This window comes from Crinia signifera, chromosome 12 (genome assembly GCF_055691185.1).
Source record: "Crinia signifera chromosome 12, ASM5569118v1, whole genome shotgun sequence".
NCBI lineage: Eukaryota > Metazoa > Chordata > Amphibia > Anura > Myobatrachidae > Crinia > Crinia signifera.
In genome coordinates this window covers 39,557,757-39,574,646 of record NC_139228.1, presented here as the reverse complement: position 1 = coordinate 39,574,646, position 16,890 = coordinate 39,557,757, and the positions used below count along the sequence as shown (strand labels likewise).

The following is a 16,890-nucleotide window of genomic DNA, read 5'->3' as shown; positions in this document are numbered from 1 at the left end:
GCATCTCATTAAATATGCGCATTGTATACTTTTCAATGGGAAAACATCTGGATGCGAGTTCCGGCGCGAGTGCCGTTTTTCGCATCTCATTAAATATGTGAAAACGGGATTTCGGACGTTTTTTGCGCAAATTTCGTCAAAAAAACACAACTCTCATCCCATAGAATGTCACCCTATATTCCAGCACTCTTACCAGATATGTGTCACCACCACTATATTGTGCACAACAATCTTTGCTTATTTCCACTCTTTAAATGCCAATTTGATGGCCAGAATCTCTGTTGCCCACATTGTTTCCATGGATGATATGAGTGAAAGGCATAGACAAGGATGACATTATTTTATCTCCCGGACTTATGTAATATAAGATGTTTCATCTACTACATTAGAAGCATTGATCCGTATCCTGAAAGGTTGGTATAAAATAATTAGAGTGACAGAGCACAGGTACAGTGCAGAGTCAATAGAATAGTAATAGGGTTGTTTCAGGAGCTGTGGTGGTGTGCGGAAGTAGTAGATACCAGTGCATGGGCAGGGATGCCGTTATTGTGTGCTGTTAACAATAGTTAGCCCACTAGTTCAACTTGTTGCACTTTGCCACTTTAGTTAATAAGTTGAAGGGAGAAATTACTTAAGGTCTGCTGGACTATGACTCTCGGGGGTCTTCAGTGCAAACACTGCTGTCTCCTCTTTATACTTTCATTAAACCGCTATGGTAATTCATGGCTTCTCCTTCTCTGACTATAAAATAATGTCTCTGCCTAGCATTTACTTATAGGTCATTTGTCTTTACCAAAACCAATACCTTGCTGCACTTTGTTTTGTGGCTTTGTTATTCACATCCTGAACTGCTGTGTTCCAGATCTTGATCCTGCAACCTGACCTTGCATCTAGATCATCATAGTCTGTACCTACCTGCATGGAGTCCGTGTTTCCTCTTTCTGAAATCTTGGAACTGAAACCTGAGCTTGCACATAGGGCCTCATTCTGATCTGCTCAGTAGGCTGTGAAGCTTGCATCTTATAGAGCAGTTGAGGCCCCGCCGCTGTATCCCCTCACATGTGCCTGCAACAGGAGAATTCATTTGATGGTCCGCGCCTATGAAATTATATTACCTGCCCTCACAAATATAAGTCAGTGGAGACTAACTCATATTTCCTGGCAATGGGACGAAGATAGTGCGGGTGGATGTCAGCCGCCCACCCCTGACACACTTAGTCCCACCTGCATGGGAATGGCCAGCATTTTCATAGGGATGCCTATGAAATGCTGGGCGATGCTATGCCCCATCACTGACCCCGTGCAGCCCCCCCCCCCCTTGTGCGAGTGCCACACATGTCACAGAAGCCCTGCACATGCGCATATGAGAATAAAAAAAATATGCGCATGCACTGAGTCTTACCAACGGTCCCACGTGTGAACACAAATGGGCTTTGTGAGTCAACCTGAATCACCCCTATATCTTCCAGTGCTGCAAAGCACCCGCTCTTGAAGATTTTTTTAACTCTCTTGTTGCTGAGGGTTGATGAATAGGCAGACAATCCTAAATAAATCCGGTACTTATGAGTTATCTGGGCGCCCGATTTTTTGATTGTATGCCTTAAGTTAAGGCATACAATCAGATGCGATACGATATCGCATCGCATCGCATGCGACCATCGGATGCGATGACCCGATTTTTCCATAGGAAACAATGTTAAAATGGACTGAGTCCATTTTAACATGGAATTCAATGGGAAAAAGGGGTCCTTTTCATACCCCTACTATCCAAGTGGGCATGGAGTTGGATATAAACCTGTGGCGAGCGTAGCGGAGCGGTATTCTGTGTCCCCTCGAGGGGCTCGCTACGCTCGCCACGCTTCGGGCTCGGTGGCTCGCTTCGCTCGCCACAGGTTTATATCCAACTCCATGCCCACTTGGATAGTAGGGGTATGAAAAGGACCCCTTTTTCCCATTGAATTCCATGTTAAAATGGACTCAGTCCATTTTAACATTGATTCCTATGGAAAAATCGGGTCATCGCATCGCATCGCATCCGATGGTCGCATGCGATGTGATGCGATGTGCCCGATCCGACCCGATTTAGAAATCGGGCGCCCAGATAACTCACAAGTACCATAAATCCTAAGTAACCATCAGTACATAGGGGAGGGGAACAACATTCAGAGGTAATTCTTAAATAAGCTTGTTCAAGATTTGTTATTGGACTGGCCATTACATAGAAGACTAGGTGATTCATCGCACCCTACGGGCGCTCTTCACACCAGCGTAAGGGGCTGCGCCCCCTTAATTTGTGAACGTTTGTATATGAGAAATATGGTTAGAATTGTATGAAAGATGCCTGTATTGCAACTTGAGTTATAGGTGAAATGTGTTAAATAGAGAGCATATGATGTGGAAGGGGGTGTGTATTGTTTTGTTTAATTAAAAAGCGGTTACAGAGTAAGATGTACATTGATAGTGTGGAGGGTACAGTGACATTTGTGGGTGTGGGGGGGACTGTGTGTGCATGTTGTTTAGGTGTGTGTGTGCAATAGTATAGTAGGGTGTTTTTGAGTCAGCGGCTCCCCACTGGCGGAGGTCACGACACAGGAAAACAGGAGGCTGGGTGTGATAGGGGTGTGTGTGTCGACAGGTCACATACAGGACACCACATTTCAGCCATTTTGTTCACAAACAAAATATGATTTCTGGTAATTTCATTAGCATTTAACTGCTACAGTAATGCTTATTGTTATCCAAAAACAGTATGGATTTTTGTTTTGCATAAAATTAGCAAAACATCTACCATTTTATACGCAACATATAACATTATAAGTAGCATTCCTTTAGTTTATTTTTTTTACATGCATTTACCTGTGTCTTTAAGTAAACCGATTTTACATAAATCAGTGGTCAGGGAACAGGGGTAAAGCATGCTTGGCTGTGTCTCAGCAGCGCGACCGCCTATTACCCCCACAGAAATTTAATTTAATTGCATATAGAATCTATATATATAGATTCTATATGCATGGCCATCTGTGTGTGTTGCAGTACTGTAGTGTACAAGGACCTGACGCAGTGCAGTGCATCTGGCCCTTGTGTATAACACGCTTCCCTGCGTGATGCCCCGGGCCCCACCTCCAAGTCTGCCTGCTTCTTCAGTAGAGTCAACTAGTTGCTGCACCGAGTTTCTTTGCCCGGTTATAGGCTCCTGTCAAGCTATACCTATCTTTAGTCTAGGAAGAACATTGCACAGACTGTCACTATATCATCTTGTAATACTGACACTAATAGTTGACTGGACGTCACATTATCAATGACTATACCACACACAGCCAGGCAGCCATTGATGATGATTACCATGTATGGGTGTGTGTGTGGTACAAATTTTGTACCACACACAGCCATACATGGTAATCGTCATCACCATCAATTGCTGCCAGGCTGTGCACTGTAGTAGCAGGATATATCATCAATTTCTGGGGGTACCGTGTGTATTACAATTATATGATTTTCTTTCTTTTAAATTAAGGGGGTGACATTGGTGTATCTAAATACCTCAATATATTTTGGGGTAAAAGGTAAAAAAGTTCCCTGACCCCTGCTTTAAGTGCTTGGTGATTTACCTTATTGTTTTTATAGGCATTAAAAACTGCCACTAGGTGGCATACGTTCTTGGTAGAGGTCCTTTGAAGAGGACACAATGTATCAGTGATCTCAGAAGAGAGTTTCTATATTAGATAATTACTAAAAAATGACTGTCCACTGTAGTGACCACTATGCATGAAAGGGTTAAACTGTTTTCCTTAATTAAACCTTGGTGTGGTGTATATTTATTTGTAGTAATTAATATGACAATAACGGCATGAAGCAGTTGCTGATATTATTGTACATTGCGTACCTCCCAACTTCTGTGCTGATGAAATAGGGACCGTGCCATCATCCAGAAATGGGGCGGGGCGTATGCAAATGAGGGTGCAGCTTATTCTAATTAGCTGCAACCTCATTTTCATACGAGAATAGACGCTGTGCGCATGCGCACAGCATCTATTCTATTAGATTGGGGGGTCTCCCAACTGCCACCCCCCGCAGCGGGACAATGCCTGCCGCGGGTGGGACAGCGGGACAGGACCCGAAAATCAGGACTGTCCCGCTGTAATCGTGACAGTTGGGAATACCTCCGTACACCTGTGTTGTTTTGGGAGGCATTGATGTGGGGCTGCATAACATTTAGCTAAACAATGCAAAGACTATCTTACTAAATGCTACTCTTTGTTTGCTGTAATGGTACAGTCATATGCTGTCCTTATTTCTAACCTTTTAATGTGGAATCTGGAAGCGTATTGAAAGCATAGGCAACTTTTTGGAATTCTTTGAATCAGACCAGGGCCCATATTCTGGTTGACTCGGTAAGCTGCAAAGATCGCAGCTTACTGAATCCCAGAGGAATCTCAAAGAACTGACTTTTGTAAGGAAGAATGGGCGAAGATACCTCAAACAAGAATTGAAAGACTCTTGGCTGGCTACAAAAAAACGTGCATGCTATAAACTCTGCAGGGTGCCCAAACATTTCCAGGTGTTATTATGAAAGTGTAAATTATGGAAATAAATCAAACTTTTTTTTGACGTGTTATAAGAATGTCTAATCTTTAATTTGATGCCTTTTGGAGATTTTTCCATCTTTCCTTGGCTTCTTTTTGCACATTAAAATGAATTTTTGCCTGGGCTGCCCAAACTTTCGCTCCTCACTGTATATATATATATATAGTACTTTATTTTACTTTACTTACAGTTTCTTATCTAGAGAGTAGTATATATAGTAATTATATACTACTATATATTATATAGTAGTATCTAATTAGTAATTTCTCAACAAGAAACTGTATCATTTAGATCTCGTGAGTGTACTGTTTGTATGAGAAGAGTATGATGAACAGTGTCAAATACAGCAGAAAGATCTAGAAGAATGAGTAGTGAGTAATGGTCTTTGGACTTAGCAGTAAACCTATCATTCACCACTTTAGTCAGTGCTGTCTCAGTGGAGTGTACGTAACCAAAGCCTGACTGAAGTGGGTCTAATAGGGTGTGAGAGTAAAGAAAGTGTGTGAGGCGAGAGTAGACAAGTCTATTGAGTAGCTTAGAGAGGCATGGGAGCTGAGAGATAGGATGGTAGTTAGAGAGATAGAGTTAAGCCGGCCATACATCTACAGATCAATTGTCAGATTGGGCTGGTTGGAACAAAATCCTGGTAATGGATGAGAGCAAATGACAGTTGACCATTTGCTTTGAAATGCTAGAAAACTGCCAAACTGCCATTCAGATACTACCAGGTTTTTGTTCCAACCAGCCCAATCTGACAATCGATCTGTAGATGTATTGCCAGCTTAAGGGTCTGAATTGTGACTGGCAATAATAGCATAGAGTAAAGTGCAGGGACGGATTAAGTCCTCATGGGCCTGGAACTGAAAATGTTGAATTTTGCATGGAAAATGCAATTTTGATACTTATCATTTATAGCCATGATTATAGCCTGATATTGCAAATGGAATTGAGGGTAAAATGTGCCTTTTTGCAGATGACACAAAGGTATGCAACAGGGTAGACACACCAGGAGGGGTAAAACAAATGATTGAGGATCTAGGTAGATTAGAGGAATGGTCAAGAGCATGACAACTACAGTTTAATACCAAAAAATGCAAAATCATGCACTTGGGTCTCAGAAATCCAAAGACTAAATATAGTATAAATGGCACTATAATGGAAACTACTGAGGAAGAGAGGGATCTAGGTGTCACTATTTCAGGGGACTTAAAAGCAGGTAGGCAATGAAGAAGGCAAGTCAGATGCTTGGTTGCATAGGGAGAGGTATCAGCAGTAGAAAGAAAGAAGTAATAATGCCACTGTATAGGTCATTGGTACGACCTCACCTAGAGTATTGTGTTCAGTTCTGGAGGCGATATCTCCAGAAGGATATAAATACATTAGAGACTGTACAAAGAAGGGCAACTAAAATGGTGCATGGCCTACATCACAAAACGTACCAGGAAAGACTAAAAGATCTTAATATGTATACTTTAGAGCAGAGAAGGGAAAGGGGGGACATGATAGAAACTTTCAAATATATCAAGGGTTTTAACAAGGTACAGGTGGGAGACATTCTTCACAGGAAGAGGAGCAGCAGAACACGAGGACATGCACTGACACTAGAGGGAGGAAGATACAGGGAAAATGTGAGGAAGCATTACTTCACAGAAAGAGTAGTAGATAAGTGGAATAGCCTCCCATCAGAGGTGGTAGACGCAAATACAGTAGTACAATTTAAACATGCTTGGGATAGGCATATTAATATCCTTACAAAAAAATAAGGATCAAATATGGTTTGAGGTAACATGTTTAAAAAAGGGGCAGACTAGATGGGCCAAGTGGTTCTTATCTGCCGTCAAATTCTATGTTTCTATGGGGGATCATTATGAAGATGCAGCTCTATCTGCCTCATTGTTAATCTGGTCCTGGATATTCAGATATACTGTATACAGATATCCCACTTCTGCCTATATTTTGCCAGTACTAAAGGTCTGTAGTAACAGATACAGATGATATATATATATATATATATATATTACTTATACTTAATATTTGCATGTACCCTCCTAAAATGTGTGTTTATGGGGATTTTCAATGTGTGTAATAAGCCTACATAGCTTAGTGTCATCAGCCATCTTACCTGTGATCATGGTTAAATTGCCTTTGAACAGGTACCTATGCACATGCCCGCAGGTATAATAGCGGCTAATAACGGTTGTGTATTTATGCACTTTATTATTATTAACACTTATTCATATTCCGCCGCTCTTTACAGATAATATTTTATCCATTATACCATCCATGCTGCCCCAAGTCTTCCTGGGTAACATACAAGGTGATTACTGAGGCCTGGGATTACCCTGTAGTACACCACTAATACATTTAGCCCAGATTGGGGGTGGGATGGTCTAACATCCGCTGCCCCTCTAAGCCGGGTACCGCATTCATACTAATCACATATGCACTAACATATGAGATTAGTAACTCAATAAGAGATGACCTTTGCAATGCAGCGCTGACCCTGGACTTCCGGATCTGAGCTCGGTAGTCCCTCTGTGCCGGTGCAGAGTGATGGCGCCAGCCACGGGGCATGCTGGGAGGGATCGGTTACTGATCCCTCACACAGCGCTGCAGAGAGAAGCACATATACTTCTATAGGGTATCGCTATTCCCTCCGCAGCGCTGCTCCAACGGAGGGGCTTTAGAGCATATGAATACATTTCGGTTTAGAGCTTCCGCCCTGTATATGAATTTTGTTATGTAGAATTAAGCCTGTTCTCTACCATATCTACTCTTATATTATGATTGCTGTATAGAACGTTACTGATTGCAAAAACAAAATTACCCTTTTGCATTGCCTGGTCTATAGTTTCCTGTTTCCATTCCACCAAGCTTGTGGCACTGACTTGATTATGAGCTCCCTTAGCAGACGGGATGGTGGATGCCATCTGGGCCAGCTGCTTTATCTTCCAGAGGGAAATATACTGTGTAAGCCTAAGCAGTGTATAAGGGGTATTAGAAGTTATGTTGCAGTGATATATACTGGGCAAAAGGATCATGTAAGTTCTTGGTGACTTCTTATAATCTTAGATTTTACAGGAAATGTTACCTATTGCCACTCAGAGTAGTCGGAAGTGTGTGTTTGGGGGAGGGGAGGACATGTGGGCAGCTTGAATCCCACCAGCTTCGATCCTGCCCGCTGTGTAATGTAATAGTAGCAGTGTTGGAAGCACTGCTCACTGCTAAAATACATTACTGCATGCAGCGCTGAAGTGTTGCAAACTATTCAATGGCATGCATAGATCAGTCCACAAGTGCCAGAATAGTTTCTACTATGCCATTGCCAGCACCACACCAAAGCTACCTGCCTGTTTATTAGTCCATTTCCATCACCTACAGTAGCTGGCATCAATGGAAGCTCTGTTGTCTTTCCAGCCAACTTCATTGCCCTAGACTACATAGCCTAAAAGCTGAGCTTTCTTTCAGGATTCTGACCAGGTTTTCTAACTGGCTACTTGTGTTTCCTGATTTATGCAGAACAAGAAAACCTATTTACCATTTTAAGCCACTAGAGAACCTGGTTTTAAGTGTCACCGTTTACAGTGATCATTTGGAAAGCCCACTCATAATATATACTGAATATACTTAATATACAAATGGGTCAGGTCCCATCTTTGCAGGGGATGGCGCTGGCGTCGCCAGCCGCCATCCCCCGCCAGCGCCATGGCGATGGTGAGAAGGGGACGCGCGCGCACGAGCGGTGCGCGCGTCCCCTTCCGACGGCCCTTCGATCCGTTCCCCCGGGTCCCCGCCGGCTTGCCGGCGGTAACCCGGGGTCCCCGCCGCCTGCCCGCACCCCCCCCTAACCCCCCCTAACCCTGTCCGTCTCCCTGAGGCGGAGACGGACAGGGTTTCCGTCGCGCTAGCGACGGAGACTGAGACGCGCGTGCGTCTCAGTCTCCTCGCTGGCGAGGCTGCTGGCGGGTCGCCAGCGCGTACGTTCTGGCGACCCGCCAGCAAGGATGTATACAGTAACATACTGTATATATCAGTTGGGAACTTTATTTATTTTATTTATTTACAGTTTCTTATATACAGATAGCGCAGGGCTTGTCTTTGCTGGGGATGGCGGAGGACTCGCCACCCGCCATCCCCCGCCCCGCGCCATCTGTATGTCGGAAGGGGACGCGCGTGCACGAGGTGCACGCGCGTCCCGTTCCGACGGAGCTTTTGCCCGGGTCCCCGCCGGCTTCCCCGGGTCCCCGCCGGTCCACACCGCCCCCCCGCAGCCCCCCGCAGCCCTGCCCGTCTCCCTGAAGCTGGAGACGGGCAGGACTGCACCCGCCGCGCCGCCTCGCCGCCCGGCTATTGAGACGCTCGTGCGTGGGAGACGCACGAGCGTCTCATTCAGCCAGAGCGCCAGATTGCTGGCGGATCGCCAGGGACACGGTCCTGGCGCTCCGCCAGCAATAACAAGCCCTGCTCCATCTGTAGTGCAGCTGATTCCGTTGCACTTTACAATTGGAAACAACAGTGATTAAACAAACTGGGTAGAAACAAACTGACATGGAGGTAGGAAGGCCCTGCTCGCAAGCTTACAATCTATAGAACTTTGATGACAGGGCCAACCTTGGAGTAATGTGAGTAGGACAGTCAACCTGGAAAAGGGTGTATACTGCAATTAGTATACCATGCCGTTTGTTCCTCCACTCACCAGTCATGGTGGACGACTCTACCCCTTCTGGGTACACTATGAAAGCATTTAACAGTGTCATGTGTCTTACAAGCGGCCTAAAGAAGTGCAGTAAAGAGAGCAAGAGACCTGACATACAGTAGGACTCTCCTTGTCAATGAAGCCCTTTATTGTGGAGGGACTAATGTACTGTAATCATAATAAAATAAAAAAAACACAAAATAGGATCCAATAAGAAAGAAAACACAGTATGACACTAAGGTCAGACCACTGTAGAGCGCTAGATTCAGGAGCCACTAACTTAATAAGCAGCTGCTATAAAGGGGATGGTCAGTCCTAATAGACAAAAAACACAAAAGAAATAAAAGCAGCGCTCAACGATAGAGAGGGTGAATCAATTTCAATTAATGTAATTTGGTTTTAATAAAACATGATATTAAACAAGAAAAGATAATAAATAAATAATAAAATTAATTCATAAAATCCGCATTAACAATATCCAGATCACTTATTTTTGCGTGAATGACCCAAGAGTGGAAAGATATAACCTGCACTGTCCACAATAGCAGCAGTCCCGATTTTGATGGAGTCCACACGGCTTGATATATCCTGGAAGCTTTACTCCCTCAGTGGTTGTTGATGTTATGTGCCTACCTACAACCTCGCAGCCAGTTGTATCTGTATGTGCCAGGGATTTAAGCCAAAGACCTCCAGAATATTTGGGGGACCAAGTGGTCAGATCAATCAGCAGGTGAGTCCAACAAATCAGTCCAACAGTAATGGTCAAGGATCTGGAAACCACCGACGCGTTTCACTTCACCCAACGCCAGCTGTATCAAGGTATATATTTGGGTCCAGTGAAGCACGTGAAATCGGGACTGCTGCTATTGTGGACAGTGCAGGTTATATCTTTCCACTCTTTGTTCATTCACTCAAAAATAAGTGATCTGGATATTGTTGCTGCGGATTTTATGAATTAATTTTATTATTTATTTTTTATGTTTTCTTGTCTAATGATATCATGTTTTATTAAAATGAAATTACATTAATTTAAATTGATTCACCCTCTCTATCATTGAGCGCTGCTTTTATTTCTTTTGTGTTTTTTGTCTAATAAGAAAGAGCAGTGGGAATGTTATTTAAAAAATGTTCACTATGAAATTGAAATCGTCCCTTAGAGTTCGTTCACACGCTAGAGTAGAAAGAATGAGTAAAAATTCATGAAAACGAACTTGAACATGTTTAAAACACATTTTTTTATGCGCTGCTCTTATATCAACAGTCTGTCATACTGGTAACACAGATTAGCACATTAGAAATTAGGAGTTCTTCATTTCAAAAATGTGAAGGTTGCATTAAACATCTATAAGTGTATTCAATAATCCGTAAAACGTACCAAGCAGCTAATTGCCGCGTTAAGGGAATATTTATTATTTATTTATTAACAGTTTCTTATATAGCGCAGCATATTCCATTGCGCTTTACAAAAGGAGACAGTGATACAACAAACAGGGTATTTACAGACAGTCAAAAGGTAAGAGGGCCCTGCTCGCAAGGGAAATAGGCATTGATACACAAGGATAGATACTGTATTCTTTATTGCATCGATTCCACCAGAATGCAAGGTTCCTGGTGTTCTGTAAGATACGGTGACCCAGCAGTTTGGCCATGGGTCAGGAGGATGGAAAATGCGAAAAAGAAAGAGTGGCTATGTGTGGACTGTACAGTGGGGAAAATAATTAATAAAAAAATAAAAATTCATGGGACATTTCTTATCGTTCTTAACATGATCTTTCAAAATTAACAATTGCACTATTATTCTTAATAGAGTTCTTAATAGAATCTATTTGTGATGTACCTGCACACCTTGTATCTGATCAGGGTTAGCTGCTGCACCGAGACGGCTGACCAATTTTGTATATTTGGCAGAATATGAGAAATGGATATTGTGCTGCGCTCCATCCCACATGCCCTACACCTGACTGTCTGTGACATTAATTGTATTGATCAATAAAAAAACAGGAACTACCATTCGTTTAGATTTACTGTATCCATTTGTTTATTTCTTGATTGATACAATTAAGTCACATACCATTGTGACCAGAATACAGACAGTGAAATAAAAGGGACACAGGGTTGGGCGCAGCACAATGGGCGTGTTCTGGTTCACCTCCCCCGGTAAAATCCTTCCCAGATGGACAAAACCATGCTCACTGCAGTTGGGGCAGACGCCACCTGTGCAGAGAGAGCTAGATTTGGGTGGGGCTTTACTTCAAAGTAATAGAATTCGACTACCCCTCGTGCAAGTCCCCGCAGTCAGGCTGAACTTTGCAGCTCGACAATCAAATCAGGTTTGTGTACCGGAAGTAAAATGGGTTTCACAGTTTCCGCTACTTAATCCTGATTGTTAGGTGCAGGAAAACGGCTATTTCATTGAATAAACTAAATGCGCCGCTGGGATTTTTTTATGGCAATTAGTTGCAGGGTAAACCCATAACTGATTGAATATCCCTCTATTAAGTGCTATCAGTGCTATTTACTATAATTTGCCTTATGCACTTATTATGTGTTTGTTAATATGAGAAAAGTGGTAACAATGCGCAAAAGCGTGACCAGCATAAAAGGTATTAATATTGTGACTTGTATCTGTAGGCAACAGATACCCAACAGATAACCAACAGATACCCAAACTCTGCCATTAAAGTCCAAGTTTTAAGGATATTGGTGTTTGAGTCTTGTGATTAAATCAAACAAATCGATATCATGTGCTCAAGCATGGATATTCTTAAACTTGGACTGTAGTGGCAGAGTCTGAGAGACTCTGCTAGAGTCTGAGAGACTCTGCTGTAGAGGACAGCTTTTAATGGTCCATTAAACATTTAAATTCTGCATTAATCATCCAGAGCCTGATTCATAGTTAGGACTCGGAGCAATTAAAAAAATTAGCGATTTATTCCAGGATTAAACCATTTTGCAAATGCATTTATTTGTTTGTTCACGCAAATACTGGGCAGCTTTGTTTTCACAGTGATGTTTAGTATTAAGCTAGGGGCCCAGCCTTCCCAACTCTAATGACCTTGTCAGATGTTGATGTTGACTGAATGCCCTGAACTGGACCCCAATTTTTTTCACAGTCCTGTAGCAGCAGCATAAATGAATGATGCAGCACGTAGTCTTTAATTCTCCAGCTACAGTATTGTGGCATAACTACCATTGCAGCAACTTCTAGCACAATAAAGGAGGAGGTATTCAATGGCAAGTCTACTGTATAACCTTCCAGATTGAAATATGACATTATTCTTGTTGCTGCAGGTTATATTTCTGTGGAAGGTTACGCTAAAGCTGGGTACACATCTATGCTATCTCCGGCTGATGGGGATAAATACTCCTGATTAGTGTGTCCCAGATTGATCAGCTGACTGTGGTGAAATAACAGTACAGAAGATGCATCCTCCGGATCCCAGGCCATTGCGGAGACTTAAAATCCATTTATCAACCAATGGTATAGCATAGACACCTAGACAATGGTCTACCTGTACACCTAACATCGGGTGATCAGGTGATCGGGCCATGGATTGTATAGGTGTTGTACCCAGCTTAAGAACTGTACACAGATAAAACACAAATGTAACTGTTGTTCTGTTCTGTTCCACAGGGGAAGTCTTTGACATCTAAACGGCTCACCGGCCTCATGCAATCTTCCTGACAACCCCGGATAGAGTAACTGCCACTAAGAACCTAACGCCCTCCAGAACAGGAACGGTTTTAGGCAAGAAAATGGGTCACTGTGAAAGCAAAAATAAAAAAGAAGAAAACAATATCGTCCAGTCAAACTCAGATGTTTATTTGTCCCTCAGTTACATCAACAATTTCTGCTTGAGCAGCTTCCCGATGACCCTGAGTTGCCAAGTACTTTTATTTTCTTTTGTGTTTTAGATTGATACGTGGAATCACACAGTGCGGTAATGGGAGGGTCAGAAAATGAGGCTGTTTTTAGACTAAATGAGCAATAAGAGGAGACAAGAACGAGATTGATGTGAGACTTTCCACCTCTGTTCTCCTCGGCATCTCGCTGCAACTGATACGTTCACCACCAAGAGGACTACCTGTGCATCAGTTTAAGTTCAAACACAACATGTGAAACTGCTAATTCTCATACCATTAATGAGTCTGTATCTCTGGCGCCCAGGACTGCGGACATGTGACTTTAATTTATGTGTGTGTGTGTCGAAGAGACAATTGAAAACATTTACTCTGCATAGTCTATCCTTCCAAGCGCATGATGCTGCTCCAAAGATAGCGTTACAAGTCAAGGTTAATCACAAGGTTGTTGGAAAAAAACGTACATAGCAAGTCATGTTGATTTATTTCTCTTTTCTAATCTTTTTTTCGTTTTTGCCACTGCAATGCATTTCAAGTAAAATCTGCACATTCGTTCACAGTATACGTCACTTTTTCTTCCCTGTAGCTCATGAGCAGGCACAAGCGAGGACTCTTGTCATTGTTCCCTCGAAGAATCTTAGACGTTGTGAAGAATCATTCCAACTGTGTATTGCACAGATCAAGAAATTATCAGCTGAGATATTATTACAGACAAACTGGGAATCTCTTCGGTTATAATCTAGTAGGGGCGAGATAACTTCCAAATGTAGTTGGATGTACAAGAAATGGCGTAGTAAAAGCGTAGAGAAAATAAAATACAACAAAATACAGTCAGTTGGTCGCATGTAGGCCATTTTGGAACTGTTGCATTGTCATTATTAAATGCTGATGGTTTTGTGGGTTACTGTAGCGTTCTGGGTTCATTGAAACACACACAAAAACTTGGGTAGTAAGTTAGGGATTTAAAGTAGAGATGTCACTATTGCTTTTTTTATTTATTCATCTGCTTGATCTTTTTCTTGCACGTAGTAATTGAACACACTTGTGGCTAATCATATCTTTACAGGATAGGGTTTCCTACTTACCTGTGCCTCGTGCCTCACTGCTTCCTTCTGAGGAGATAACTTGCATTCAGGATTGGAAAAACAATTGCTTCATTTGTGTATAGGACACCACACATTAAAGGAAACAAAATCGTTAATTTGCGGTAAGAAAAAGGTGGCAGCAGTATCTTTATTTAAGAGATATAATTTACGTTAGGCTCAAACTAATTGTTTGTTTGATAGTTTTTTCAGCAAACGTTAAATACAGATACAATTCCTCCAAAACTTAGAAAGAGACATTTACAGTACAGGTTGAGTATCCCGTATCCAAAATGCTCGGGACCAGGAGAATTTTGGATAGCGGATTATTCCGTATTTCGGAATATTTTAATATTTAAATGATGTATTTTGAAATATCTTGCATTTATGCTGTATAAACACATAAAATACACACATATATATTTTATTACCACATGAAATGCACACAAATATATTTTATTTGTTCAAAAAACAAGGTTTCAAAACATGAAACAAAATTTGTGTACTATCTCAGATATTGAATTTGAATGCCAAGCAATCATTGTCTTGCACATATATAGTGCCAGTTACATATCATGTCCTCAGTGATGCTGTTACAGATGTCCCCAGTGAGTTTTTAGCAAAAAAACATTTTTTTTTCACTTTCTGGAATGTATGGTTTTCGGAATAATTCGGATAACGGATATTCGTATACGGGATACTCAACCTGTACTTCCATTTCTACAGATGATAGTATACTATAACACAAAAACATTATATTTAAACTGCTCCAAAATCAGAAAATTACCAGGGTACAGTTGCACATTCCAATAGTTATTATGCGGTTTATCTCAGCCTCTATTACATATTAGCCTATGGGGGAAATTTACTAAGATGGGAGATCTATTTCAGATGGGATGTTGCTTTGGGCAACCAATCAGATACTATCTAATATCTTCTAGAAGGTGCTAAATAAATAAGAATTTGATTCTGATTGGTTGCCTATAGCAACATCCCTTGTGAAATACAACTTCAATCTTAGTAAATTTCCCCCTATATCTCTTGGCCTCTCAAGCACATTCTAGCCTATTTCTCTCTTTCTCTTTGCCTCTAGTACAGTGGTTGCCAACCTGTTTATCCCTCCTCGCAATTTGAAATATCCACAGTACTTATGAGTGGTGTGGAAGTGAGTGGTATGTGTGTCCTTATATTAAGGAGTAGCGGAGGAGTAGTGTGAGGTCAGGAATCCGGTCCCTCTGTGTCTGGCTGCTGGCTGTGTACGGTCTCCGAGGTTCCTGCTGATGCCTGTAGGATTAGTGCCGCTGCTGCCTCCACCTGTGTCAGTGCGGGGCAGATGATCGCTGATGTCTGATTGCAGCACAGGTAGCTCCCAGTGGATTACTGGTCAGATAAAAAAACACAAGGAAATGCTTATGATGCTGCAGACGGAACCAGAAGTGATGCAACGTGGTTCGTCTCCATGGCAATGGGAGTACCCCAGGTTGGGAACCGCTGCTCTAGTACATGCTAGCTTATTTGTCTCTTGGTCTCTATTACATACTAGCCTATTTCTCTCCCTGACACTATTACATACTAGCCTATTTCTCTCCCTGACTCTATTACATACTAGCCTATTTCTCTTCCTGACTCTATTACGTACTAGCCTATTTCTCTCCCTGACTCTATTACATACTAGCCTATTTCTCTTCCTGACTCTATTACGTACTAGCCTATTTCTCTCCCTGACTCTATTACATACTAGCCTATTTCTCTTCCTGACTCTATTACGTACTATCCTACTTCTCTCCCTGACTCTATTATGTATTAGCCTATTTCTCTATTACATACTAGCCTATTTCTCTCCCTGACTCTATTACATACTAGCCTATTTCTCTCCCTGACTCTATTACATACTAGCCTATTTCTCTTCCTGACTCTATTACGTACTATCCTACTTCTCTCCCTGACTCTATTATGTATTAGCCTATTTCTCTATTACATACTAGCCTATTTCTCTCCCTGACTCTATTACATACTAGCCTATTTCTCTCCCTGACTCTATTACATACTAGCCTATTTCTCTTCCTGACTCTATTACGTACTATCCTACTTCTCTCCCTGACTCTATTACGTATTAGCCTATTTCTCTATTACGTACTAGCCTATTTCTCTCCCTCGCTTTATTACATACTAGACTATTTCTCTCTCGCACTCTATTACGTATTAGCCTATTTTTCCTTTGGCCTCTATTGCATATTATCCTATTTCTCTATTACGTACTAACCTATTTCTCTCCCTGACTATAACATACTGTACTATCCTGTTTCTCTTTCGCCCTCTATTACATATTGGCCCTTTTTTAAATCTGATCGCAGTACAAATTTGTTTTTAAAATGGACAAAACCATGTGCACTGCAGGTGGGGCAGATGTAACATGTATAGAGAGAGTTAGATTTGTGTAAGTTATTTTGTTTCTTTGCAGGGTATATACTGGCTGCATTATTTTTACACTGCAGTTTAGATTTGTTTCAACACACTCCACCCAAATTTCACTCTCTCTCTGCACATGTTACATCTGCCCCACCTGCAGTGCACATGGTTTTGCTCATTTTGAGAACAAATTTGCACTGCGATCAGATCTGAATAAGGGCCACTGTCCTGTTTCTCTCCCTGCCCCTATTACGTACT

The 16,890-nt window shown here is 41.9% G+C and overlaps 1 protein-coding gene across 2 annotated transcripts in view; it reads left to right on the top strand.

Moving 5' to 3' along the window:
* RGS6 (regulator of G protein signaling 6) overlaps window positions 1-14,045 on the top strand; it is a 353,716-nt gene extending 339,671 nt beyond the window's left edge. For both annotated transcript variants that reach the window (XM_083166992.1, XM_083166993.1), the window contains one exon: window positions 12,915-14,045. In XM_083166992.1, coding sequence (XP_083023118.1) covers window positions 12,915-12,965 — 51 coding nt within the window. In that variant the 3' untranslated portion in view covers window positions 12,966-14,045. The remainder of the gene's footprint in view (window positions 1-12,914) is intronic.
* The last annotated feature ends 2,845 nt before the right edge of the window (window positions 14,046-16,890 follow it).